Source organism: Periophthalmus magnuspinnatus, chromosome 5 (genome assembly GCF_009829125.3).
Source record: "Periophthalmus magnuspinnatus isolate fPerMag1 chromosome 5, fPerMag1.2.pri, whole genome shotgun sequence".
NCBI lineage: Eukaryota > Metazoa > Chordata > Actinopteri > Gobiiformes > Gobiidae > Periophthalmus > Periophthalmus magnuspinnatus.
The window spans coordinates 18,176,639-18,204,274 of NC_047130.1; the positions used below are offsets into that span (position 1 = coordinate 18,176,639).

The 27,636-nt window shown below is 37.9% G+C and overlaps 2 protein-coding genes across 2 annotated transcripts; one reads left to right on the forward strand and one right to left on the reverse strand.

The window, feature by feature from the left end:
* Positions 1-3,574: 3,574 nt before the first annotated feature.
* LOC117371379 (advillin-like) lies at positions 3,575-20,519 on the forward strand. The gene is made up of 20 exons (XM_033967047.2): positions 3,575-3,683; positions 3,761-3,838; positions 3,946-4,020; positions 4,883-5,079; positions 7,333-7,441; positions 7,539-7,649; positions 8,569-8,774; positions 10,185-10,263; positions 11,369-11,467; positions 11,612-11,765; positions 12,599-12,699; positions 13,357-13,494; positions 14,750-14,908; positions 15,540-15,719; positions 16,151-16,299; positions 17,014-17,158; positions 17,792-17,980; positions 18,058-18,126; positions 18,461-18,574; positions 20,152-20,519. The coding sequence occupies exons 2-20, from the start codon at positions 3,779-3,781 to the stop codon at positions 20,263-20,265; spliced, it is 2,448 nt and encodes an 815-aa protein (XP_033822938.1). The 5' UTR covers positions 3,575-3,683; positions 3,761-3,778; the 3' UTR covers positions 20,266-20,519.
* Positions 20,520-20,842: 323 nt separating this feature from the next.
* LOC117371001 (leucine-rich repeat flightless-interacting protein 1-like) lies at positions 20,843-27,636 on the reverse strand. Its single transcript, XM_033966576.2, has 6 exons — positions 27,418-27,636; positions 27,090-27,164; positions 26,841-26,876; positions 25,725-25,886; positions 24,871-24,954; positions 20,843-24,050 (listed from the first exon to the last, which is right to left on the reverse strand). The coding sequence occupies exons 1-6, from the start codon at positions 27,514-27,516 to the stop codon at positions 23,685-23,687; spliced, it is 822 nt and encodes a 273-aa protein (XP_033822467.1). The 5' UTR covers positions 27,517-27,636; the 3' UTR covers positions 20,843-23,684.

A 27,636-nucleotide genomic window follows, 5' to 3' on the forward strand; every position in this document is an offset into this window, starting at 1 on the left:
TATGGCAGTGCCCCTGTCTGCATGGAGAATGTTCCAAAGGATTGCAGTAACTTTGTTTCTGTGGAATCCTGCAGGTGATGTGAAACATCTAGAAAGTTACACTGTGCTGCTTTACGTTTGAGACATAACTGATGTATGAGTTCATTACAGGTGCACATTCTTATAAAAACGTTCTGCCCTGCACAGATGGAGAGCTTCATATTCAGGGCAGTTTGTCAATTGTCTTTCCAAAGTCTCCTCATTTCCTGTCCTGAAAAAAAGAAAACAAAAAGAAGACTGTGCTCATCCAAACCGGATCAAACTGCAAACTGAGCAAAGGTTTTAACTAAACCTAGAAAGTTCAATAGTTCTTGAAAAGAAGGAGAAGGAAGTTCACACCTTATGGAAGTAATCAGATACACAAACATTATACAAAAAACAAACACAAAAAATGCAAAACAAAGCCTCTGAGAATGATTTACTGTTAATCTTTTAAATAAAACAAAGCTATGAATATGTTAAACTAACACTGGGTGAGCTGTGCTCCTTCTAATTCATGCCTTATGTTTGGTCCTTGGTTTAATTTTAGCTCCAGGGGCGACGTGACGTCAGTGGTAATACACAAGGCTGTGATTAGCTCTGATACCTGCTGTTTGAGGACGTCTGCCTGTGGCTCTTTGAACCATAAGTCACGCCAATAAATACAAAACTCATTCATACATATTCTCAGAGGTTTCAGAACGCGAGCCTCTCCAAGAGCAGAGCGCACATCCTGGGACAATGTGAGCCAGTCATATAAAGAAGATTTACCTATTGATTACACAGTATTATATCTATGTCTCACTGCAGCAGGCGAATACGGACCAGTGGATTCACTCGGACACTGCATCCAACAGATCAGTGTGTGGATGCAACACAACTTTCTCCAGCTAAACTCAGACAAGACTGAAGCCATAATCTTTGGCCCAAAGAAACACAGAGAAAGTATCAGCAGTCACCTCCAGTCTCTCTCTCTAAAACCTTCAAATCAGGATAGAAATCTAGGGGTAATAATGGGTTAGACTACTGTAACGGCCCACTGACTGGCCTCTCCAACTGAGCCTTAAGACAGCTGCAGTACATCCAGAACACTGCTGCTCGGGTCATGACTAGAATCAGGAAGTACGAGCACATAAGTCCTGTGCGCAGGTCTCTGGTTCCTGTGGGTCAGAGAATAGACTTTAAAGCAGCTGTTTGTGACAAGTCTCTCGATGGACCAGCACCAAAGAACATCTACCACATGAACCATCTCACACTCTGAGGACTTCAGGGACCAGCCTCCTGCTGGTGCCCAGAATCAGGACTAGACATGGGGAATCAGCGTTTCAATTTTATGCAGCTAAAACCTGGACAGTCTTCCTGAAGATGTGAGACAGGCTTCTACTTTGACAATGTTTAAATCCAGGCTCAAAACAGTTCTGTTTATCTGCGCATAAGAATGAAAGGGTTTTATTCTGCACTTTTCTGTTTTAATGTTATTTTTATGATGATTATTTACGATTATTTATGTTTTGTGTGATTTTTTTGTCTTTCTTATTTTGTGAAGCACTTTGAATTACCTGGTGTATGAATTGTGCTATACAAATAAACTTGCCTTGCCTTTCCTATGTTATTAAGAAATATCCAAATATCCAAACCAAAGGCGGCACAGTGACTATTACCACAGAAAACTGGTTATGGGTTCGATTCCCAGACACGTTTCCTCATTAATCTAAAACATGCACAATAGATCAAATCCTCCAGCTGAGGTAGTCCTGACCCAGCCCGGCTCAAGATCTGCACAGTCCCACTGCTCCAGGTGACAGGTTTAACCCACTGTCAAATGCAGAGGACAAATTTTCTTATGTTACAATGAAGTAAACCTTAAATGAACAGAGGAATAAATCTAAAGAAACTCAGCATGTATCCTTTGAGCTGATTTGTTGCTGTTCTTTGTGATTTGTTTTCATTTGTCCTTCAGATCCTGTCCTTATTTGAGAAGTCCCTGGAATCACTTTGCATGTTCATCAGAAATCCTTTGTGATACAAACCTGGACTGTCTCAACTCTGGCTAAAATCTAAAATCTATATTTTTGTAAGTGATAAAAAAAAAGCTTCCTGCATTAATCACAATTCATCAGTAGCCGATAAATTCTAGTTCCTCTTTGGGATAGTGCTGCATTGTTTGAAGTGGTTCCTGTCAGGTTACTATGACTACTACTGCTACTACTTCACTATATTGTTACTAATAATCTATTAGTAGTATTTGAACTTAATACTGCTATTACTACTGCGAGTGCTAAATCTTAAGTATAATGTTTACTACTACTGTTACTGCTCGGTGCTTATCATTGTAACAGTAACTACCACAATGAATAATGCACATTGTGAAGCAACTTTGAGAGTAAAAATAAATAAAAATGTAAAACTAAATAAATAAATAAAAATAGAAAAGTCATTATTGGCTCAAATTGAAAAAAATATATATAATAATAATAATAACTTTGCTGTGATACATAAACTGTAGAGTACAATCAGACCTGTTGCAAATTATTTTTAAGTTTCAGTTTGTGATGAAAAGTATAAAAGGAAACTTTCAAACAGAATGTGATCAGTGTAAACTCTCATCCAAAACACAGGGACAGTTTGTGTTCAACATGTGTTATGGATTTATCACTTGTTTTTATTGGTTAAATATTGTGTATTGTGTATTGTTTATACGGTTGCTAAGTAGCAGTAATGCAGTCACCTCTACCACATAATGTCATCTGGGAAAATTAGGAACACATTTTAGAAATTACTCAAGTAAGAAAGTATTTGGGAAAAGTACTACACAAGTACTCAAAACTTTTACTCAAGTAAGAACAGTGATCCAACATTACAAAGTAAAAGTAAAAAAGCACTATGGTTAAGTATACATTTTAGGTATCTGTACTTTGCTTAAGTAAATTTTTAAATGTATACTTTTTACTTTTTTTTAACTTCACATTTGAGAGCAGTATCTTTACTTTCTAATTCACTACATTTTTTAACAGGACTGAAAAGTATTTTTTATTTATTGTTTGAGATCTGCTGAAAACACCAAGGGTTTATTTTTTAAACACATTCACAATTTGAGCAAACAAAATTATACAAATGAAAACAGCTAGGAAAGAATATGTGTAAGCTCTCAGTCATCCAGGTAACAAAATGGAGTACTTCTTCCACCACTGCGTAAGAATACTGTTACTTTAATGAAAATGTTAATTAAGTAGGCGTAAAAGTACTCTGAAAAATATAATTTCATTTAAAAGTGAATCAAATAAATGTAAGTTCTGCCCATGTCTGTTGTCAATCAAAAGTATGAGATGACTTCAGCGTCTGACTTTGTCCATATAAGGTGCAGCGGTGCAGAGGCTGTGGGCAGAGCTGAGATGAGCTGCTCTGTTTGAATAGTCAATCCCTTTTGTTTGGCTTATTTGCATGATTCTGTGTGCCTCACTGTGATTGGCTAAAAACACAGAGTGGAGTTCGCAAATATGCAAAAGCACGCAAATCCGTTCCATGGAGATGACGGGGACACAGACGAGGGCCTGACTGCTCTCAACCAGAACAAAATCAACCCCAGGCAGAAGATCAGAAACTGCACAACAAGTTATTACAGAAAACATAAAGCCAATCAGGAGTTGGAGCCAAAATAGTCGTGGGTGTGTATATGAGTACAAGCTAACACTGTGAAGTAGAAAGAGGGATGCATGTTTATTTTTACGCTTTATTTTTGCAGGGAGAATAGAGCACTACCATGGAGGTAACATTCAAAGCCGTAAAGAAAAGCCCTGGGATCATCATTTGGAGAGTGGAGGTGAGGGAATTTGATATTTAAATATTAATTGCATTGGTAGAAATATACAAATTAATTGTAAATGTTGTGCAATATTTAGAAATGATCATCTTTTTCTTGTAAATTAGAAAATGGAGCTGGTGGTGGTCCCAGAAAAGTCCCATGGGAACTTTTTTGAAGGAGACTGCTACATCCTTCTGTTGGTGAGCGTGAAATGGTTTTATTTTCCTCTTTAATTTGGAACTACATCCCACATTTTAAACGTTTCAAAAGACTTAAGATGAGGTTAACTTGATGTGTGACAAATTTGTGCTATGTTGGAATGAGTGTGAGCCTAGACCATGAACACTACAGAGAGGTAAGGCAGCATCCTGCTCAAGTCCAGGTCCAAACATTTCTCTGTGCCATCTCAGCTTGAACTGGAGTTTACTGTCTGTACTGTTACTGTATTCATCGGTTAGACACGTGAGTTCTTGCTGTTTTAAAAGACTTTTGCCCCATTCAAAACATGATATAATATTCTGGTGAAACTGCTTCATTAAATGTTGTTTGAGTTTCTATGAAAACTTTCAAACTGTTCACTGAGAATCTCAGGACAAGTGCCGCTACGGCGAGGTTTAGAGCCCCGCCCCGGTTCCTCTTGGGGCTCATCGTCCAGTAAAAAGCCAGAGGGACAGGTAGACATCAGCTAAAGGCAGAGCTGGTCCTGGGTCATATGTTTAGGAGTTACAATATATATATATGTATATCACAATAGTTTTGGAGAAATGCAAAATAGTAATATGGTCTATAATATAAACTCAAAAAGGCAGCGTTGCAGTGAAATATTGCAAATGAGAATAAAATAATGATGTTTCTGCACTTCTGTGTTTACCTTTACAGTTCATTAACTTTTTGTGCAATACTTCTACAACTACAACATTTACAAATGTCACAAATTTCTGCATCGCAATTATATTATTTTATTTGAATATTGTCATTGTGATAGTTTTTCTGTGTGGAGTTTGCATGTTCTCTGTAGGTAACATCTCATTACTGTATGCCCTCTCTCGTTCCCCCTCTCAGACGCAGAAGGTGGCCACTTCTCTGAGTTATAACATTCATTACTGGATCGGCTCTGAGTCCAGTCAGGATGAGCAGGGGGCGGCTGCGGTCTACACGGTCCAGCTGGATGACTATCTGGGCTCCAGTCCAGTGCAGTATAGAGAAGTGCAGGGACACGAGTCTGACACCTTCAAAGGGTACTTCAAAACAGGCATCATGTGAGTTACTACTAGTCTACTTTCACTATTACTGCCACCACAACTGCTAAAAACATTTAAGTCATATGCACAGCTAAACAGAACTGTTTTTAGCCTGGATTTAAACATTGTCAAAGTAGAAGCCTGTCTCACAACTTCAGGAAGACTGTTCCAGGTTTTGGCTGCATAAAACTGAAACTTTGATTCCCCATGTTTAGTCCTGACTCTGGGCACCAGCAGGAGGTCAGTCCCTGAAGTCCTCAGAGTGTGAGATGGTTCATGTGGCTCTAACATGTGGGAGATGTTCTTTGGAGCTGGTCCATGGAGAGACTTGTTCAGAGGCAGAACTGCTTTAAAGTCTATTCTCTGAGCCACAGGAGCCAGAGACCTGAGCCACAGGACACATGTGTGAAGAACTTCCTGGTTCTAGTCAGGACCCGAGCAGCAGTGTTCTGGATGTACTGGAGCTGTCTTAAGGCTCGTTTGGAGAGGCCAGTGAGCAGGACATTACAGTAATCTAACCTACTGGAGACAAATGCATGAATAAGTCTGCCATGTTTTTTAGATGGTAAAAAGCTGCAGATGTTACTGATTTGATGTGGCTGTTAAAGTTCAAGTCTGAGTCCATTATTACCTGTAGATTTCTAGCCTGATTTGAAGGTTTTAGAGAGAGCGACTGGAGGTGACTGCTGACACTTTCTCTATGTTTCTGTGGGCCAAAGACTATGGCTTCAGTCTTGTCTGAGTTTAGCTGGAGAAAGTTGTTTTGCATCCACACACTGATCTGTCCGATGCAGTGACAGAGTGAATCCACTGGTCCATATTCACCTGCTGCAGTGAGACATAGATCTGAGTTTCATCTGCATAGTTGTGGCAGGACACATTATTGCTGTGTATTAACTGACTTAAAGGCAGTATGTAGAGATTGAACAACAGGGGTCCCAGAATGGACCCCTGGGGCACCCCACAGATCAGGAACATTTTATCTGAGCCACATTTTCTAATTTCAACAAAGAACTCCCTGTTTTCTATATAGGACTTGAACCAGTTAGTGCCGTACCAGAGATGCCCACCCAGCCCTCTAGTCTTTGTAAGAGGATCCCACGATCCACAGTGTCAAAGGCAGCACTCAGAGAAAGTACTACTCCAAATGCTACCACTACTACTACTACTACCACAACTTCTACTGCTACAGCTACTTCTACTTTGTGAGATCCTAGCCCAGAGTTGCCAAGTGAAAAAAAAAACTGTGCCTCAAGGTTGACTCCAGCAGAATCCTACTTGCTTACATGTGCTTAGACTGTTACTACTACAACTGCTACTACTACTACTACAACTACTACTGCTACATAATAATAATCATATTTATATAGCCCTTTTTGGACACTCAAAGATGCTTTACTGTGCATTATTCATTCACTCTACACTTGGTGGTGGTAAGATTCCCTCGGACCACCACCAACATTTGCCTCAGTTACACACATAGCAGTAATATATATTAGTGCTATTATTAGGGGACTTTTTATATTGAAAGAAATGTTTTATTTAACAACAGCAGGACAAAGCAATCCGGCTATCCCTGTTCCTAACTTTGTGCCACTGCTGCTCTGACTAACACTAATAACTAATCACTTCTCCATAGTGTTAGTCGTGTTCTATCAAAAATGACAACTGGAATCGGTCAGTTCAAATCATAAAAATGTATTCCCCTGACAAATACAATCTAATACAGAGCTCTGGGTCAGACCGTTATCCCTAACAGCCTACGTACGCAGGACTTAATCCAGGAGCTCTGACTGCCTGCCTCTCCCTAGACCCAGAGGTAAAAAACAACAATTATGTATATGCAAATAGTATGTTGAGCAGGTGCATGCCTTGGTTCCTCCTCCAAAACCTCTTTATCTCTGTAAAGGAGTTTCTGCAAAGCACCCAGCTGCCTCCCATTATTCAGAACATACAATGTTGCCTTTAAAGGGAACTATTACAATGATTTCAGCGTTTAAGCATCAAAGCAGTGTTCAAACCAATGTGTGACTTCAACAAACAGAATTCAAACTAATATATGAATTAGTATAAAAACAGTGCTCAAATCAATGTGTAACAGTATTCAAACAAATATATGAATATAGTGTTTTGATGTAGACGTGTGATGCACCTAAGAAGCTTTATTACTTAACATATCCTTCAGTAGACTATGACTTCTCCAGTCTGCTACTACACGAGCATTTCTTTTTCTCACTGTTGCTGATATTCAAATATTGTGTGTTTGTGTAGCTATAAAAAAGGAGGTGTAGCATCTGGAATGAGACATGTAGAAACCAACACGTATGACATCAAGAGACTACTCCAAGTCAAAGGCAAGAAACGAGTCTGCGCCAAAGAGGTCAGTCCTGTTTAAGACTGGGGTTCACTGTCATTGTTATGTTTAAGACTCATTTATCTGTACAATTTGGTTAACATTTTTCTCTGTGTGTTTTCAGGTGGATATGAGCTGGGAGAGCTTCAATTCTGGGGATGTGTTTCTTCTGGATCTTGGTCAAACCATTGTCCAGTGGAATGGACCAAAGAGCAACAGACAAGAGAAACTCAAAGTAAGAAGTCTGCTAACATCCAGTCTCTCCTACTTTCTGTTTGAGTCTCCAGTGCAGATAGCCTAATTTTCATCCCCATAGTCTAAAAATTAGCTGAGCAATAATTTCGTAAATCAAATGTATGCTTGTAGTGTTATCATTCAGCTTGTAGTGTAACACATTTGAATCTATAATCAGTGCTTTTTATTGAGTAGAGGCAAACAGTGGCATTTATGCTCCAAAATATGGGGACAACAGTATTTCAATTGGAACTGAGTCTTCTGATTTGAAGGTTAGCAGTTCGAATCCCACTCTCGATATGAACGTCACTGGTTGAGCGGTCAGATGAACTGACCCACAGGTTGGTTAATGAGATTTTAGGTCCCACAGGTAAATGCTGTCGTTGTGTTCTTGGGCAAGACACTTAACCCACCTCGCTTCCAGTGTCTGCGTCCACTGATGTTTGAATCTGTGTGTGAATGGGTAAATGGTTCCATGATGTAAAGCATTTTATTTAATATTAGATTAGAGAAGATGTTTTTTTAATATATTGTAAAAAGTGTGGCTGGCCAGGCAACTAGCCCTCTCCTCTGCCTCCTCTTTTCTCCTGCCAACTTCACTAATTACTGTTTCCCCGTAGTTCTAACCACAGTCAGATGTATTCAGGTTGAGATGATTTGGATGGAGGAGGAATTGTACATGTTGTTTTTGTTCTACCAAACATCTACAATTCCTCCTCCGTCCAAACCATCTCAACCTGGATACATCTGACTTCAACAAAAAACTTGTCCCTTTGATACACTCCCCTAGACAAACTTTATAAATCCTATCCAGTCATGTTATTATGAATACAAACCAAAATATCTTCAGTTATGCTCCTATTCTTCATTCTAATGTTCCTCCTTCTGTAGTTTTCATTACTGGCCTGTTGTGATTGTAGGGCATGGTGATGGCTAAAGACATTCGTGACAGGGAGCGCGGAGGCCGGGCGGAGATCCGGATCATAGAGGGAGACGCAGAGGATGAGGCGCCCAAAGTGATGGAGCTGATGACGGAGGCTCTGGGGGAGAGGAGCGGGGACCTGCCTGACGGAGCCCCGGACGAGACCGCTGACCAGGAGCAGAAGTCACAGCTCACTCTGTACCAGTACGTCACACACACACTATCATCCACCTGCATCATCCAACCAAATCACTGACATTCCCTAGGGGTGTGATGCTAACTGTGGGCACTGCTCTGTCAGAAGCTCTATTAGACTTTAATCTTTGTTTTAACACAATCTGACCAGAAAGAGCTGACTTTGTTTTCAGTCAATCTTAAACTTTTTTGACAGTGTTTGCTAATGTGTGCACTATGTCTCTGTGTGGTAGATTCCATAGTGATTACCAAATTAAAACTAAATATTATATCTTTTGAATGGGGAAAGTCCTCAAAATTATTGCATATAACAGGAAGCTGAAGCCCATGAATATGAACTCTTTGTGATTTACTGTTTTTGAAAGAAACATTCAAATTTATGATCCACAAATGTATTCATAAAAAAATGCCCCATTAATCTTATGGTTTACAGACCATTAAACTGACAACAATCATGTCTTTAAAGATGAATAATGGCACCACTTTATGAAGCTATACTTTTTACTCACAGAGAAAATGTTGAACCTTGTGCCAGTTTTTGTTTCATGTGGATAAATTCAGTAAGTACAGATATTAACCATAAACCAGGTCAACAAATCTATGATCTGACAGTTAAACAGCAAATCCCACCATCGGATTCTGACCCGTCTCTGGCACAATGTTAAACTATGTGGATTTTAGAAAATTGTGATGTCTCATGAACACAGCCAGTTAGAACATTTTAAAAAGACACTGTAACGTGAAAGAACTATTGGATCTGAGCAGCAAATAAATCATTGTTTCCACACCTCATGCAAACGAGGTGTGGAAACAATGACTGAATGAATAGGCTCTGTGTCTGTGTTATGACATTTTACAGTACTATATTACAGTACTATTTTACGGTACTATATGACCACGCTCACTTGGAGTTTGCATGTTCTCCCTGGGTCTGGGTTAGCTTCTGCATTCACATTAGACTATTCAACCAGTATAAATACTACAGATAATTATAATGTTTTAGTCAAATACTGACCTCTCCATAGCAGTGGTGGTAAGTTACTGCTTCCACTACCACTAAGCGCTCACTTACACACCACATTCAAACACAGGCGATGTGGGTGAAGTGTGGGTGAAGCAGGGACTGAACTGACAACCTTTGGGTCACTGTTGCTTGTAAAGCTCACATGTTACCTTTAAAGGTCCTATATTACACATTTTAAGCCATGTTATATGTTGTTAGCACATCAGAAGTATACCTGGAGGTATGTTTTGTTTTATTCCTGATTATTAGTCTGTCTACACCTCAAAAAATGTAAAATGCTCTGTTCTACCTTGTGATGTCATTAAGCGTGGCTCAAGAAAGACAACAAACACGTCCAGAGTAGTGTTCTAAAGTGAACCTGTACATCATATACAGTATCTCTTTTCTGTGTGCAGTGTGTCGGATGCAGACGGTCAAATGAAAGTGAATGAAGTTGCCTCGAGGCCCCTGGTTCAGGACCTGCTCAACCATGATGTGAGTCCAGTCTTGTGAAATATGAGAACATGCAAAGTTAACCAAATGATGCTGTAAAATGAATGTACTTCCAAGTTTACCTATGCTGTAAGAGTATACGACAGGTAAATATCTCTGCATAAGGTGTGTTCTGTTGAGAGAGTGAGACTCGCAAGAGTGAGTCTCACTCAGCCAACTCAGCTAATGCAAACTTGGAAAGTAATGTGTAGTTCAATAGAAAACTTATCATTAAAGGCCCTATATTACACAAAATTGACTCTTGTGAGCTTTAAGCCATGTTATAATGTTGTTACCTCCTCAAACACAGACCTAGAGTTGTGTTTCATTCACACATGTTAACCCTGTATCCTTTAGTATTAGTCTGAATAAATATCCAAAGCTCAAAATGCTCTGTTCTCCCTTGTGATGTCATGAAGTGGTAGTTTTCAAGTTAACAGCTACCAGCTACAGACTGGCAAGGCTGAAATCATCCATCTAATTCTAGTGAAGGTGTGTGGAGTTTAAAAGCACAGTAGAGTGTTTTGCATTTGAGAGAGCCTAAATATACAGGGTTTGTGTGTTAAAAATGTGTGAATGAAACAAAACACAACTCTAGGTCTGTTTGTGATGAGGAGACAACATTATAATTTAAATCAAAATATAACATAATATAGGCCCGATAAGGCAGTAAAAATGTCTTGGTGCACGTTGCTGCAATGTATAGTTGGGTCGTTGTTTAGATATTTAAAGCTGAACTATGTCACTTTTCAGGTGGGGGAACAGCCACCTACTTGTCTCCATGGATTTGTTAATGTCATACTATGTAACATTTCAGGGATAGAAGAAGCAGGTGGCAAACCAACCACCAGACAAATTACACAGTGCAACTTTGAAGCTCAAATAAAACCAGAAATTAAAGCCATTTAAAACAGCATTTTTCTAATAAGGAATTTGAACAAATCTTGAATATTTTGTTTGTTTCTCAGTTTGTTTGGGGCATAATACTTTCACTTTTTCATTTTTAAATGATTTGATGATGATCCATCATGTCTGTACATTTCTACTGCTTTTCATAGTTGTCATAGAAACAGTTTATTAATTATAGCTTTTTTGTTTTTGTTTTTAGGACTGCTACATTCTGGACCAAGGAGGAGCCAAGGTGTTTGTGTGGAAGGGCAAGAAAGCAAACAAAGAGGAGAGACAAGCTGCCATGTCCAGAGCTGTCGTAAGTCACACAAATAATCAAACTAATGTAAACTTCAGATTTAAAGTTCTTCATGTGCCATTTCCGCTTGCACTGTATTTTGTGTGAATTAAATTAAATTAAATTAAAGCAATAAAAACAAGTCTTAATTAAATTATTTTACAGGAATTTATCAAAACAAAGAACTACCCTCCCACCACAAACATCGAGACGGTGAACGATGGTGCAGAGTCGGCTCTGTTCAAACAGCTGTTCCAGAAGTGGACCGTCAAAGACCAGACTCAAGGTCTGGGCAAAGTCAACTCCAGAGGCAAAGTCGGTACGTACTTACAGTTTTCATTATAAATACTTTCTAAAGCTTAAAGATCCTATATTACACAAAATTGACCATTTTGAGCTTTAAGTCATGTTATAATGTTACCTCCTCCAAAACATACCTGGAGCTGAGTTTTGTTTCATTCACACATGTTTGAGTCACACTTTATTATTAGTCTGTAACATCTCCAAACCTCAAAATGCTCTGTTGCACCTCGTGATGTCATTAAGAGGTAGTTTTCAAGTTAAGAACTACCTTTTACCTTTTGTTCAGTAGAGATTGGCAATTCCAGGGCTGAAATTATCCAAATGATTCTAGTGAAGGTGTATGGAGTTTAAAAACACAGTGGAGCACTTCCTGTATTACCACATGATGACATCACAAACAAAAGACAAAACGTAGCTGTTAACTTGAAAACTACTTCATTACATCACAAGGTGGAACAGAGCATTTTGAGCTTTGGAGATGTGACAGACTAATAATAAAGTGTTACTCAAACATGAATGAAAAATTAGTGAATGAAACAAAACACAATGCCAGATGTGTTTTTGAGGAGGTAACAGCATTATAACATGACTTAACCCTTATAAGAGTCAATTTTATGTAATGTAGAGCGTTTAATCAATGACTCGATGAATCAGCAGCTTGCACGGTGAATGTAATCTTGTCCTTTAGTGAAGTACAGAGACATTAAGCTCATTAAAACATAGAGATTATAGCTAAAGTCATATAAGGATAACCATAGGGATTTTAAATTAGCACATAACGTCTTTCTATCACTGAATGCACAGTAAAATTACTACTAAAATTACACTACTGTTGTATTTTGTTCCCAGCTCAAATCACCCCAGAGAAGTTTGATGCTTCTCTGATGCACGTGATGCCGGAGGTGGCCGCTCAGGAGAGAATGGTGGACAATGGATCAGGTCAAGTGGAGGTAAAACACAAGGGCAGAATGAAATAGTGATAAACATTTATATTCACACCTGCTCCTGTGTTAAATGTTTTAAATGGACCTATGTACTTATTTTGTTTTTAGTTTTTTTAGTTTTTGTTTGTATTTGTCTGTAGCGCGCTCATTGTATATACAAAGAAAACTGAAAATATGTGGTTCACTTTATTTTGGAATCTGGATCTAATCTCAGAATTATTATCGGAACCTTTTTAAATTTCTTCTAATTTGAATTCTTTATTCTGCATTTTTAATACACTTTTTGCCTTGAAATTTGAATTTGGTCACACCATTGATTAATAACTAAACTGAACTGAAGGTTGGTGGTGCAATTCCATCTCCCACAGATGACTGCTGTAATTGTGTCCTTGGGCAAGACACTTACCCCGCCTTGCCCCCAGTGTCTGTGTACACTGGTGTATGATGAAAAGTGCTTTGAGTGCCTTGAAGGTAGAAAAGCACTATACAAAAATGTGACTATTTACCATTTAAACTATTATTTCAATAGTATTACTAAACAGCAGTTACTGTAAAGTAATGTAAAGAAACCCCTCTCCTCCAAATTAATTTTCCCAACTAAACAGCGCTCTCTAGTGGCATCTGGTGACACTGATGCGTTATCCCTCGACTATTGTTCTACAGGTGTGGAGGATTGAGGATCTGGAGCCGGTACCAGTGGATCCAAAGATGTATGGGTACTTCTATGGAGGGGATTGTTACCTGATACTATACACGTACCTGGTCAACAGCAAACAGTGCTACCTGCTCTACATGTGGCAGGTGAGGAGTCTGGTCAGGGACTAAAAAAAATTAAATAAGCTCCATATTACACTGTTTCCTAATCTATGTTATAATGTTGTTGCCTCGTTAATATATTGTCATTTACACATGTTTAACACTCAAACCCTGTATATTTAGGCTGAGTTCTTCTTTCAAACTGAAAACACTCTGTTCCACCTTGTGATGTCATCATGTGGTGATATAGGAAGTGCTCCACTGTGTTTTAAAACTCTGTACACATTCACTAGAATAATTTGCATAATTTCAGCCCTGGAATTGGAATCTCTACTGAACTAAAGGTAAAAGAAGCTATTATCTTGAAAAGTACCACTTCATGACATCACAAGATGGAACAGATCATTTTGAGCTTTGGAGATGTAGACAGACTAATAATAAAAGGTTACTCAAACATGAGACAAAACACAACTCCAGGTATGTTTTTGATGCGGTAACAGCATTATAACTTGTCTTAAAACTCACAAGAGTCAATTTTGTGTAATATAGGTCCTTAAAAGTACCGTCATGGTGTCATTATGGTTAGCACTTCTGCCTACCATCAGGTCCTGGGTTCAACTCCCGGACTATATGAGGTCATTTCATCAATATAAACATGTACAAAATGTTCCTTCTACAGCCTCCTTAAATAAAAATAAATACTACGTTTTGTGCACATTGCAAAAATCACTTTAATTGCAGTAATCTTTCCACAAACGCAAAGTTGGTTACTTCAGTTGTGACTCAGATAATACTGCTGTTGTGTCTTTAAGCAAGATACGCCGCCCACCTTGCTTATGAATACTGAATATCATTTTTGTATTTTTGCTTCTATTTATGTGTGACATGAATCAGCACATGTAAAAATACAAACTAACTAAGAGATAATAACAACTTAACAGCATTTCTCAGACTGTGCTCCTTCTGGTATCCAAAGTCCTCTAAATGTTTTATATTTGCTTAATTTAGAGTAAAATGTATGCACTTTTTGCTCCTCGTTTGGGCAGTTTCTTGGTTGTAGGTGCTTTAGCAATGATGTAGTACAATTTCACATATAATTTACCACTAATTTAGGTCTGCAGTAGTTGTGTTTTAGACCAGGTTTACACTGGTGGTACTCGGAAAGCTCTATAATTCCTTGGTGCTTGGTGTGAAGCCACTGGCCTAAAAACTTAAACAGCCATAAAAGCAGATTTCAGAGCATAGGCTGCAGAAGTAGAGTATAAATATAATGGGTTCTTTTTTTGTGTTTTTTTTTTAGGGTCGTAATGCCACTCAGGACGAGCTGGCGGCATCTGCGTTTCAGGCTGTGGAGTTGGATCAGAAATACGGAGGCGAGCCAGTGCAGATCAGGGTCACGATGGGAAAAGAGCCAAAACACTTCATGGCCATGTTCAAAGGCAAAATGGTCTTGTTTATGGTAACTCATGTTTTACTTTTTTGCTTTGTATTTAAATTGTAATTTACAGGTAATTATTATTTTTCATATTACTTTCATTGACGCAACATTTTTTCAAAAGTCTTATAAAACTACAGTGTTTAACATATTTAATAACAGGCTCCAATGGCTCCAACTACAAAGCAGAGGGAATAACATCGGCCATGGTCCTTTACATTGTTGTTATTTTTAAATTTATAAATCTTAAGCCTTTAGAACATGAACATAATCAGCACTACTACAGTTTGTAAGGGCAAATTTAGAAAACAAAACATATTTACTCAATGAATATTATAAATTTGGATAGTGAGACTTCAATCAAATGCATCCTTAAATTTGGTGATTGTTTCTATTATATTTATTTATTTATTTTTAATTATTTGTATTATTTTTTTAATGTTTTTATTTATTTTGTGATCTAAATCTAAGCTTATTTCAATGTATGACTTTGTGCTTTGAAACATTTTTTATTTCATTTTACCGATCACTATATGATTTTTTTCCCTGCGTGTAAACCTCTGGAGGAAGCTACTGTAGTCGTATGATGTATAAGCAGTATAACACACCTGCTCCTGACCCCAGTGTGGACGTTCATATCTAATTGTGTTTACAGGGCGGTACCTCTCGCAGCAGCGCCACAGAAGAGGAGCCTCCCGTTCGGCTGTTTCAGATCCACGGCACCGACACGTTCAACACCAAAGCCATCGAGGTCCAAGCTCAGGCCGCGTCCCTCAACTCTGGAGACGTGTTCCTGCTCAAGAGTGAGACTGCTCTCTACCTGTGGTGTGGGAAGGTGAGGGCAGAGAAAGGAGGAAAGCGTGTAAATGAATATTGGTCCATGTTGGAGATCAGAATATATAATAGAAGATAAAAGAGAGCAGGGGCCAGTAACTACAGTATCTTTAAGTGAAGTCTACTTTACTTGTGCTGTGTATGTACATAGGTTTTTTGTTTTTTAGTTCCTTATGTTCCTGGTGCATTGACTAGATCGAAATTAAATCAAAATTGCAATTTGAGTTGAGTATTTCGATAACAGAATGTAGTCTAAATTAGTTTTGGCAGTTCATATTTCAGTGTTTTATCAAATGCTTCTGAAGTTGTTTACAATGGGCACTCAAAAACAGAATCCGACTTTTTAAACTTGTGTCATAAATACCACAAATTGTCATTTTCTTAGTAAATGGTGCAGGTTTAATGTAATGCATTGTTTTCTGGCCCCTGCAGGGCTCGAGTGGTGATGAGCGGCAGATGGCCCGGGAGTTGGCAGCTGTGATCGGGCAGAGTGGCTCAGAGGAGCTGGTGGCCGAGGGGCAGGAGCCGGTGGAGTTCTGGGAGCTGCTCGGAGGAAAGGCTCCCTACGCCAACGACAAAAAGTCAGAGCATTTATATAAAACTCAGAGTACAAATCAATACTTAAGCAATTATTTTTTTCTCATTGGTTCTCAATCTTTGGTCTGGACAAGTGCATATGACAGGTTTTTGACAGGTTTTCTTTAAAGGTCCAATATTACACAAAATGTACTCTTCTCTACTATACTCTCCTCTAGTTCAGTAGTGTTGAGGAATTCCACTGCTGAAATTATCCAAATGATTCTAGTGAAGGTGTGTGGAGTTTAAAAACACAGAGGAGGTATGTGTTAAACATGTACGAATGAAACGAAACAAAACTCCAGGTATGTTTTTGATGAACAACATTAGATCAGAAAATAGTGTAATACGGGCCCTTTAACATGGTGAAATAATCAATATTTATCATAGTTTAACATCAGTTTGTGAAAATGATAAAGTAAATTACAGAAAGTAGCGCTTAATAAAAAAGGAATCCCTCTATCTATGTCAACAATGTACAAAATCCCATCTCAAAGCAAAAATGTTACATCTAGGCATGATTTTAGTCTGACCTGTTTGCACTTTAAGTCAGCACCTGTTTGACGTAGTCCAAGTTTAGTCCAGGTTTAGTTGAGTTTTAATCCTGGCATCATGTTTTAACTGACTTATTTTCTCTGCGTTTATTTATTATTTTCATTATTTTATTAAGTATAGGAAATACCATACATCGCTTCCCACATGTCCTGTATTTTTGTCAGGTTGCAGCAGGTCGTCCCGGACCACCAGCCTCGTTTGTTTGAATGCTCCAATAAGACGGGACGCTTCATCGCTTCAGAGATCGCTCAGTTCACTCAGGATGACCTCAGCGAGGACGATGTCATGCTGCTCGATACATGGGACCAGGTCTGACTCTACAGGGATAACAATCAAAAAATACATAGATATACAATTAAAGGGAAACTGTGTAACTTTTCTGTTGGAGGCTACATCATCTGCTCCATGGAGATGTTATTGCTTTGCTTATAATGTCTCACAGTTTGGCATTACAATTATCTGTCTTCACGGAGACAAGAAGCTGATGCCATCAAGCCAAGTTACAGGTCAGATCTGTGAAGAGGCGACCCTGCGCACTGTAAGAATGTATGTTTTTTTAATGTGTTTTTAAGCAATAAAAAAAACTGTAATGTAATAAATGGTAGGTAGAAACGTTAAAAAGTTGAATGTCTCACTGTGGGACATTGCAGGAAAAGCAAAATCATCTCCATGGACACAAGCTGACAGCAGATCCCACCAGAAAAGTTACATAGTACATCTTTAATTCAATACCCAGCAAAAAAATGTTGTCTTCAATTGTTACGTTAGATTAGTTTATTTCCATAACTTGTAGCAGATTTGTGTTTACAACCACCAAAGGTATTCCATGCTTCTCAGTAAGGAGGTTGTGGGTTAGACGTCTGATCCCTCTGAGTGAAGTGGACATGTTCTCCCTGTGATATTCAGGCAGATATAGTTAATATCTTATCTAATTTCCTGCAGATTTTCTTATGGATTGGTAAAGACGCCAATGAGGAGGAGAGGAAGGAATCTGTACCGACCAGTCAGGAGTATCTCCGTACACACCCAGGAGACAGGGACCCAGAGACCCCGATCGTACTCATCAAACAGGGATTCGAACCCCCGACCTTCACGGGCTGGTTTGCAGGATGGGATCCAAACAAGTGGAGTGTAAGAGGCCAAGAATATATGGGACACAATTATCATATACTGCAAGGATTGTACCTTAAAATATATTTTGTTTTTAGGGCGGAAAGACGTATGAGGAGCTGAAGAAGGAGCTAGGAGAAGCAGCGGAGCCCGAAGTGGTCACTGAGGTATTTAACATTTGCAACTTCAGATGAAGTGGAAGAGTAAATGAACTATATTGTTTTGTTTATTGTATTTAGAAAAACAGATATATCAGGCACTCATTTCTTTGTTTGGTTTTTTAAAGTCTTATTTACTGACTTTACTTAACTTGTGGTATACTATACTGTTGTGTCCTTGAGCAAGACACTCCGCGGACCTTTTCTGCACTGGTGGCAGTAGAAAAGGCATCAAGGGACAAGGATTTGCATAGTTCAAACCCTTTCATCAACGTGCTTCATATTTGTAATGAGGGAAAATAGAAAAGTGCTATAGTCCCTTCTGTTGCTGCGTCTATTCCAGGATGCTCAGGACGTCCCTGAAGAGGAGAAAACCTATGATCCTTTTCCTCTTGATGCTCTGCTGAACAAACAGCCCGACGAGCTGCCGGAGGGAGTCGACCCATCCAAGAGAGAGGTACTTTATTTACTTTATAATCCGGCATAATATTATAACCAAACTGGTAAAATAAATATGATTATCTTACCATCATGAAACTTTTTACTCAGTTGGATAAAATGTAAATTAAACTGTGTTACAACAAACTTAAAGTGGGACTAAACACCTTAACTCCACCCACAAACTACCACTGCTAACTGCTAACTTGGGGACAGTGAGGGGAGAGGAGGGGTGGAGTCTGGACCTATGAGGAGCAGTGTGATTGGTCTAAAATGTCTCCACACTTTAAACTCCACCCCTGCAGCCAGGTGTTTGTGATCAGAAACACCTGTCTGTAATCAAGGCAGTCATGTGTGATGTCACGTAGTTCAGAGGTCACTGGAGGCAGCACACACACTTTTTGACCACAGACCTGCAAATGTACCAAAAGTAGCAAAAATGACAAGGAACAGTAGATAATACTATTAAAACACCATAGACAGAGTTTAATAGCAAAAAAAGGGTTGATTTAGTGTTTAGTTCCACACTTTAAGCTACAAAACCCAAGTTTGAATGTAAATATCAAAATATCACAGGTGTTTTAGACTTGGTTTAGTCCTGTGTTAGTCCTGGTTTATTCTGTGTTAGACCTGGTTTAGTTCTGTGTTAGTCCTGGTTTAGTTCTGTGTTAGTCCTGGTTTAGGTTTAGTCCTGATTTAGTTCTGTGTTAGTCTTGGTTTAGTCCTGGTTTAGTTCTGTGTTAGTCCTGGCTTAGGTTTAGTGCTGATTTAGTTCTGTGTTAGTCTTGGTTTAGTCCTGGTTTAGTTCTGTGTTAGTCCTGGTTTAGTTCTGTGTTAGTCTTGGTTTAGTCCTGATTTAGTTCTGGCTTAGTTCTGTGTTAGTCTTGGTTTAGTCCTGATTTAGTTCTGGTTTAGTTCTGGCTTAGTTGTGTTAGTCTTGGTTTAGTCCTGATTTAGTTCTGGTTTAGTTCTGTGTTAGTCTTGGTTTAGTCCTGATTTAGTTCTGGCTTAGTTCTGTGTTAGTCTTGGTTTAGTCCTGATTTAGTTCTGGTTTAGTCCTGGTTTAGTTCTGTGTTAGTAGGTTTAGTCCTGGTTTATTCTGTGGTTAGTCCGGTTTAGTTCTGTGTTAGTCTTGGTTTAGTCCTGGTTTAGTTCTGTGTTAGTCTTGGTTTATTCGGGTTTATTCTACGTTAGTCCTGGTTGAGTTCTGCCTAAGTCTTGGTTTAGTGCAGCTCTTGAGGTTTATTCCTGGTCTGCACTGGTCATGATCAGGTGCTTTAAACCTTGTTTTGTCCTGGTTTTGCTCTGGGTTAGTCCTGGCTTAGTTGTGGATCAGTCCTGGTTTAGAGCGGTTCTTTGGAGTGATCCCAGTCTGTTGTAGTCAATATAATTGGGGGGTCCACTATTTTCCACCATACTGTAGTAAAAAATAGTAACAAAGTCAGTAAACAAGGCCATGCTGGTTCTAATAAACAGCTGTTGTCTGGTCATGTGACTTGTTATTACGCAGGCTCTAATAATGTGCTTAATCAACAATAAACCATGTTATATACACACATTTACCTTGTCATCTTCTGTTCTTGTGTCGTTTCACAGAAGCACCTCTCGGATGCAGACTTTAGTGAATTATTTGGGATGACAAAAGAGGAGTATGATGCCATCCCACAGTGGAAACAGCTCAAACTGAAGAAAGAGAAAGGGCTTTTTTAGAATTCTTGCTATTTTTTTTTTAAATTTATTTTGCATTGTGTGCGACAGAATTCATTAACTCCATATTTTAGATTTCAAGAGCAAATTTTGAATCAACATTTTCAACATTTTATGTGTCAAACAAGTGTAGCTCAGGGTGTTCTTTCTAATAGGCAAAGCTAAGAACCAACTCAAAAATGTACATAATAGTATCCATATGTAATACCTGCATGTTTGTACTGACAAAGGGCCAAAGCACTTTTAATAAATCAGTGAATGTGATTATGGATATGTTCATTTTCTAACAATAGTAAAGCTAGACAAAATGTGAAAAATAATAAGATGAAACTTTAGTTATGCAATGTTCAAATATTTGAGTAAGAAGAGGGCAACAGGCAAAGATGAATTCAAGGTTAATTTAGGATTAAAAAAAACCCAAAACAACTACTGCTCATATTTTTGTAAATAACGTCAGATGGAAAGATAGTGAATATATGGTACAGAGGAGGAACAGTGAATCTCTGGGTAAAAGAATGCAAAACATAAGTTAGTTGAAGCAATTAAACCAAACATCATAAAAGACCAAGGAGTCAATATGTTCTGATCTGTTTCTGAGTTTTAATTACAACTCCATTCATGTCACAAACAGCACATTTAAGTGAGGCTTGGATAAAGTGATACAAACACACACATTTTCAGTGATTTGGTAAGTAATAAAAATGACACATTAAAATCATGATATAAAATGTGAGGTCAGGCAGATTCAGTAGTAAAACAACTGTGATAAAAGTGAAAATCAAATGACAAAACTGTGGATTGTCTCAGAGGAAGTGTCCCAGCAAATGTGATTATTTCATACATATGCTTCTTAAGGCAGCGTTGTTCCTTTAATGTCACCAGCATGTTATTGGATCACATGTAAACACAACTGCTAAAGATGTAACCAACCAGAATTGACAGGCCAGCCGTTCATAAGTGGTAAGGTAAAAATATTTGCTGAACATAGGGACGGAAAATTCATCAAATTTGATTTAAGATTTAAATGTAATCATTTACAGATCTCATTTGTTGGCGAGGAGGTATATAACCAATCCTCTGTCAGTAAAGGCATGTAGTTTAAATGTATTGTAAAAAAGAAAGTTTTTTTTCCCATAAGAAACCAATGGATCAATACCAGAAAAGATTTTTTTTTTAAATTTCCATATTGCCCAGCCCTATTTGAAAAAGAAATGCAGGAGTTCAAACCAAATCTACAGTGAAAACAAAACCTAACATTTTCAAAGAAGCATTAGTAAGTTAAGCAAGTTAAGACATTTCACTTCCTCCTCCGAGGCTTGGTCAATTCTGATACAACCCTGGTCAAAGAGATGCTCCGAGGAGAGAATTTAAAATTCATTGCTTCTTTTTAAACTTCTTTTTTGTATCTAATATCATGAACAAGTTTAGCTGAGTCTTGAGGTTGCTGTTGTGAAACCAGCATCATAAAAAAAAAGGCCTGAGGTACATAGGACCCAGTCACATGACCCACAGCTCTCTGCATCAATAGGTTCTACTAATTCTGAACATCCACCAGATGAAATGACATGACAGTGGTTTGGCAGTAAATGTACTTAAATAGAGTTATGTTAATATTATTGTAGTATTGAGTCTTATGGATCAGGCTGCACAATATCAAAATAAAAAATATACTATTTAATGTTCTTTTTTTAACAAAATTATCACATACGCTTAGAATCGACAAAGGAACCAAGTTTAGGCTATTTTGGTGCATCTTAAATCTTAAACACTACCTAAACATAAGAATTACTGATTTGTAAAGATAATTAAACGATATAGGTCATAACTTCATAAACCTTTCTCAGATAATCCTGGTTAATAGTCACTAAATGTTCACACATATTAAACCCTGATTTATATACTTACTAATCTAATATTATGCAGCCCCCATGATAAACAGGATCTGTTTAAACTGCGTGCAAAAATATTGAGAGAACTCATTACTTCATGACATGCTCTGAAATCCACGTACAATCTTATGTGCTCATGCAAACCGCTACAAAGTGAACTGTAAAAAAAATCAATATTATATAAAACATTAAAAACTGATATTCAAATACAAAGTGTTACAGCAAAGATTATTATCACTGCAATTGTGCAAAAATGCAGGACAAAACCCATCTTTTTAATCATGTTTGGTTATTATTAAAGGGATTTAGGAATGTATTATATATTTAAGTTACTGCCACCATTAAAAAAGTGCTTATGCAACCAATATCCCTAAAACCTAAATAAAAAGTATAATGTCAAGCAGATAAAATTAAAACCCTTTTAAACCTATACAGAAATATCTTGGAAAACATTTTGGCCAAATGAAAAGCACTGGGCAAAAGTGATGATAAAATAAGATTTAGCTTTAATAAACACAACTCTGATTGTTACTTTACTGGAATTCCAAGGAACAAGATTTCACCTCAATGATAAGAATCTTGGTCTATGTAATGTGTACATAGCTGATTAATTGCGAGATAGGACCAGTGCCTTGGCATATACTTATCTTCAAGACCTTTGCTCAGTACTGTACAGTGTGAAAATTCCCTTGTTTGATATTTGAGGGCAGAATACCTTTGGAGCTTAACTGTGTTTTGGATACACTTTAATCTTTTGTTTCGTGTCCCTGATCGCTCCAAGATCATCAACCCTTAAAAATGAAAATCCATAAAAAGGCAAAGGAACATTTTGTTCTACAAGTAAAAACTTAAAAAAAAATCTTAAGACACATTAAAAAGATTAAGTTGACAAATTGACAATTTGGCAAGTAAACAAATTTGATCCTGAGATTCATCGTAGGGAAGGATTTCAATAATATATGCTTATTATTAATATACAGTGAAATTAACAGTCTTGGTACAATGTAAATTTAAAGAAACACTTAAGTCTGAAAAACATTAGGACCACTGTAAAAACTATTAGTAGGGGTAAGAAAAGACAGTTAAAAAAATTCTTGAAATTTGGTCAGAATTATGGCCCCTGCAATTCAGTTATTTTTCCCTTAAAAACATTGGTCCCTTATTATTTTGGCTTCTTTGAAAGAGAAGAGTATTTATGAAACTAAAGCTATATGGTTCATTGGTTCTTCTATGGTACACTATATATTCAGCAAAAACAGCGTATTAACATGTTTTCCTTTGCTCTCCAGGCTAAGTCACTCCTCCCTATAGGGCCCAGAAGAGATCGCTAGATTACTGAAACATGCAAGGATGACATCTAAAACCTCTTCAAGCATGTTTTTGATGAAAGAACAACGTTATAGCATGGTAGAAAGCAAAAAAAAAAAAAAGATTTCGCATAATACTCCCTCTTTTACTAAATTGCCCTGATACAGTTTTTGCAGTGGCCCTTCGTCTGATATCAACAAACAAAATACAGACCAAAACATTCCCCTAAGAAACCACACACGCCTCTGGTTGCTTTTCAGCTGTGTTCTCTGAATCGTGGGGCAGGTCTGCAGTGGCGTCCTCTCCTGGAAACAGCCTGTCGTTGTCAGGAGTGTCGGAAGGAGCGTCCTCGTAGGCACTAATGCTGTCCGAATCCGTCTTTTCATCATCTACACCATTTTCACAAGGCCTCTGCAGAACGCCCTCCTCAGACGCGGGCCTGTCCAAGGCCAAAGACGGCACACGCATCGGAGACATACTCACAAACTTTCGAATCTTTTCCACAACAATCTCCATGTCACCAGCAGAGGGCAGTATGGGTCTAATGGTGTCGTTCTGACTTCCTTTATCAGTGAGAGTATTATTTCTTTCCTAAAAAAGAAGTTTTTTTAGGTATTTAAATAAGGAAAAGTTCTAAATATACATACAAAAAATGTGAACCAAATGAAGGCATGACGAAAGTATAAGATTGTTTTAAAGTAAATCAAACCAGTGAAAGATACTAAGTGTTCTGAATAGACATGCTGATTCTTTTTCATTCTGCATTTTAAAAATATTTGATATTTGATAGTTGAGTATCGAACCATAACATATGAAGATTTTTTTGTTTACATTTACTTTTGTTCATTTTAAACAGCAATACTGAGTAGCATTTCAGCATAGCAGTGGACTAAATATAAGCAGAGAAAGTGGGCGGGGATAGGAGGAAAGGTAAAATATGAAAACTTTCTGAGACATCACAGGATTATACAAGCATGAATCAAATCAAAATACAACATATTTGAGTAAACTGGTGATGAGGGAACAGTTCTATAATATTGGTAAAGACTCACAAAAGTAGATTTTGGATAGGTCTCCTTTAACTTTAGTGTGATATTGAAATTGTAGGTGTGGAATGGTTGTTGGCAATAGCAATTGTTCTTTCTGCCTTCATACTCAGGCACTCAGCTACTACATGATTTTTGATTTATACAAGTGGTAAATTGTTATTTGATCAGCGACCAGATTGAGATATTGAAGCCAAGTGTTTACCATCTGCAGTGGGACTTTCAAAGGGAGGTATTGTTAGAGATGCATGGTTTTGTGGAAATGGCACATGAATCATATTGAACTCTTTCCAAACGTTATATAACCGGCTTTATGCAGCTCCTCTGTATGCATGTACTGTGTGAACTGTACGGTGTCACGTTACCTCTTTCAACCTCTCCACTTCTTTCATTAAAGAGCTGACCATTCCCTCCAGTTTCCTCCGGGCCTCTCGCTCTCTTTCCAGCTCCTGAAATTCAGAAAATTCAAAACATTATTACCGGTACTGAGAAAAATATTAAAATTCAGAGTAGCCTTTTATGGTTGAATAAACTTATAATTAGGATTCACCTGCACCACATTGGAACCAAGAATAAACTAGGGCAGATCAGGACAAAATGAGGTCTGCACTAAAACTCTACAGTTCAAATCCCAGCATTTTTATTACATGAAGTCTATAGACAGTGCCTTTCCATGTACGCATGCATGTACCTAATATTAGGTGTGGCTAGACTGCACACCTAATATTAGGTACAGGTGTTGCTTAAAGAGACTGCCATTTCTCAACAACACTGTTTACAGATCCATTTTTGTAGTATTTTGGGATTTACTACAGTACAAAACAGTTTCACATGTGTGTAAGTTAGCATTGGGAAAATTGCTACAGCTTGTTTTGGCTCTTTTACTTCTTCAGCGTATTTTCATGTGTCTACACCTGAGTACTTCTTGAATTACCAGGACTTATTGTGGATTTAACCAGGTCTAAATCTCTCAGAGCCTAAAACCAGAGTAAACTAGGACTAAACCAGGTCCCACAATCATATCCCATCAATATTTATCATTAATAATAAGAACAATAATAACACATCAAACTTTTATACTTTTATATTTTTTCCAGATACTCAGAGACACTTAAGAAACAAACAAAAAAACTCAGTAAAATATAACAACAGTGGAAAGTTGATGCAAGTTTGAACAGGTGAGTTTTAGGGTAATTACTATGATTAGTAGTGCACTTACAGCGTTGGCCTGCCCTGCCTCTCTCTGGGTCTCTGCCAGCAGCTCCTCCACTCCCTCCAGAGAGTCCTGCAGCACGTCCACCTGAAACAGCAGTGTGTCGCGCTCCACCTCTAGCCCACGCAGCTCTGCCACAGCCTCCTCGTAGCTTGCCTGGAGCTCCAGCTAAAACACAACACACAGATCAGCCTGGTCTCAGTGTGGGCTAAAGGAGCACGATGCCAAGCGTGAGTGGGCACAGCTCAGAGCCAACAGTGGGAGGATCTATGTGAACTCATATGACAGAAATAATGGGGAGTATGGAAGTGTAGGAGCCCTGTATAATGAGATGTCAGGAGAATATAGTAAGAAAGTCAAATAAGAAAAGTTATTTAAAAATGGTCACATAATGGAAAATGTGCCATGTCATAACAATGTTGGATATAATGTATAACTGGGGTCATTACAAGCACCAAGGAATGTAACAATATTAATATTTTACTACATGGATCACAATATCACAATAAAATGCAATGTAATTGTATTATGTTCTAGGCTACAGAAGAACAAAACATTTCCTATATATTTTTCAATTAACAACATTTTAGATGATTTTGCTATGGCATGGTGCCATATGACATGTAAAAAAAAGAGTTAGAGCTGGAATAATGGTCAAAAAAGTATTTTACTGTATTAGAAAAAAGTATTGGTTCCATGTTTACAATCTGATTAAGACTGCTGCAACTGGACTATTTCTGTTCCTCTTTAAAAATGTGTTAAACTTATAGTAGTTATTAGTTATATGTTTGTGTAACTCCTTATAGCATATACTGTGACACTGACATAGTAAACAAGTACTGAATTCTATTGGGAAACACTGCCTTATTGTCACTGGCCAAACCACTTTTGAGAAGTAGAACACAATGTGATTTTTTCTGATTGGCTGAATGTGTTGACATAGAGTGGTATGTATATCACATAACCTGAAGTAATGATATCCATTGCTATTGTTGAAACCCACATTTGAGAATTTTGTTCAATTGTGCCAAAATTCAAAACTCGTTTGTCTAGCACACACAACACGCAGATACATGCAAGATTCAACAGACTATTAGATTAAAGTTAAACAAAAACAATTACCATTTCTGGTAGTCCCGTGAAGAGTTCTTGTTCAGTCTATGAAAACACAGCAGTATGTTAAATATGTTACAAGTTAAACAGCAAATGACTATTTTAAGTCATAAACATGTCAAATACCCAAGAGATCCATTTCATAACCGAAAATATTCCTGTTTTCTTCACAGATCATACAAAAGTTCTCATTTTACCCATTACAAATGATCATAACATCAAGCTTGACACGCATTTCATTGTAGTCACATGTAGTACCTGACTCTCAGTCCTCTTTTTCAATGTCCCTGCTCGACTGTCACTTCGTGCCAAACGCCTGGATGAACTCTCAGCCTGAAAATAGATTTCAATTAATGACTGTAATAATATCACAGTTTAAAATAAAATCAAGTAAGAAAACACAATACGATGAGAACTACTAACAGCCATAAGAGGAAGTAGCAATGCAAATATGACATCATTTACTTACAGTTATTATAAACTTAACTTGATTTGTCAGACACTAGCTCTCAATGACTAATTATATATCATCATACAGACAAAACGAGTCTTTCTCCATGAAGCTAGACAAAAACAAATACATTACCTCCTTTATAAAGCTTCGGAGGGACTCGTCTTCGCTTACTGCCCGAGAAAAGGCTCGTTTCTTTGGGGAGCCACTGCTGTCGAGCGTGGCCGAAAGCATTTTGATAAGTTATATTTCTTTTTTTACGTAATAAACCCAGATTTGGGTGAGTAATGTGATGTTTGGTTCCTACGCAGCAGACGTGAACGCGCTGCCGACGCCCAGGCCTGAAGTACGGGG

Coding starts and splice junctions, on each gene's coding strand:
- LOC117371379 (XM_033967047.2), top strand. CDS start 3,779: ATGGAGGTAACATTCAAAGCCGTAAAGAAAAGCCCTGGGATCATCATT. Junction 13,495..14,749: donor ACCTGCTCTACATGTGGCAG/GTGAGGAGTCTG, acceptor TTTTTTTTTTAG/GGTCGTAATGCCACTCAGGA. Junction 18,127..18,460: donor AGCCCGAAGTGGTCACTGAG/GTATTTAACATT, acceptor CGTCTATTCCAG/GATGCTCAGGACGTCCCTGA.
- LOC117371001 (XM_033966576.2), bottom strand. CDS start 27,516: ATGCTTTCGGCCACGCTCGACAGCAGTGGCTCCCCAAAGAAACGAGCC. Junction 24,955..25,724: donor AGGCAGGGCAGGCCAACGCT/GTAAGTGCACTA, acceptor TCTGAATTTCAG/GAGCTGGAAAGAGAGCGAGA. Junction 24,051..24,870: donor AAGTGGAGAGGTTGAAAGAG/GTAACGTGACAC, acceptor CTTCTTTTTTAG/GAAAGAAATAATACTCTCAC.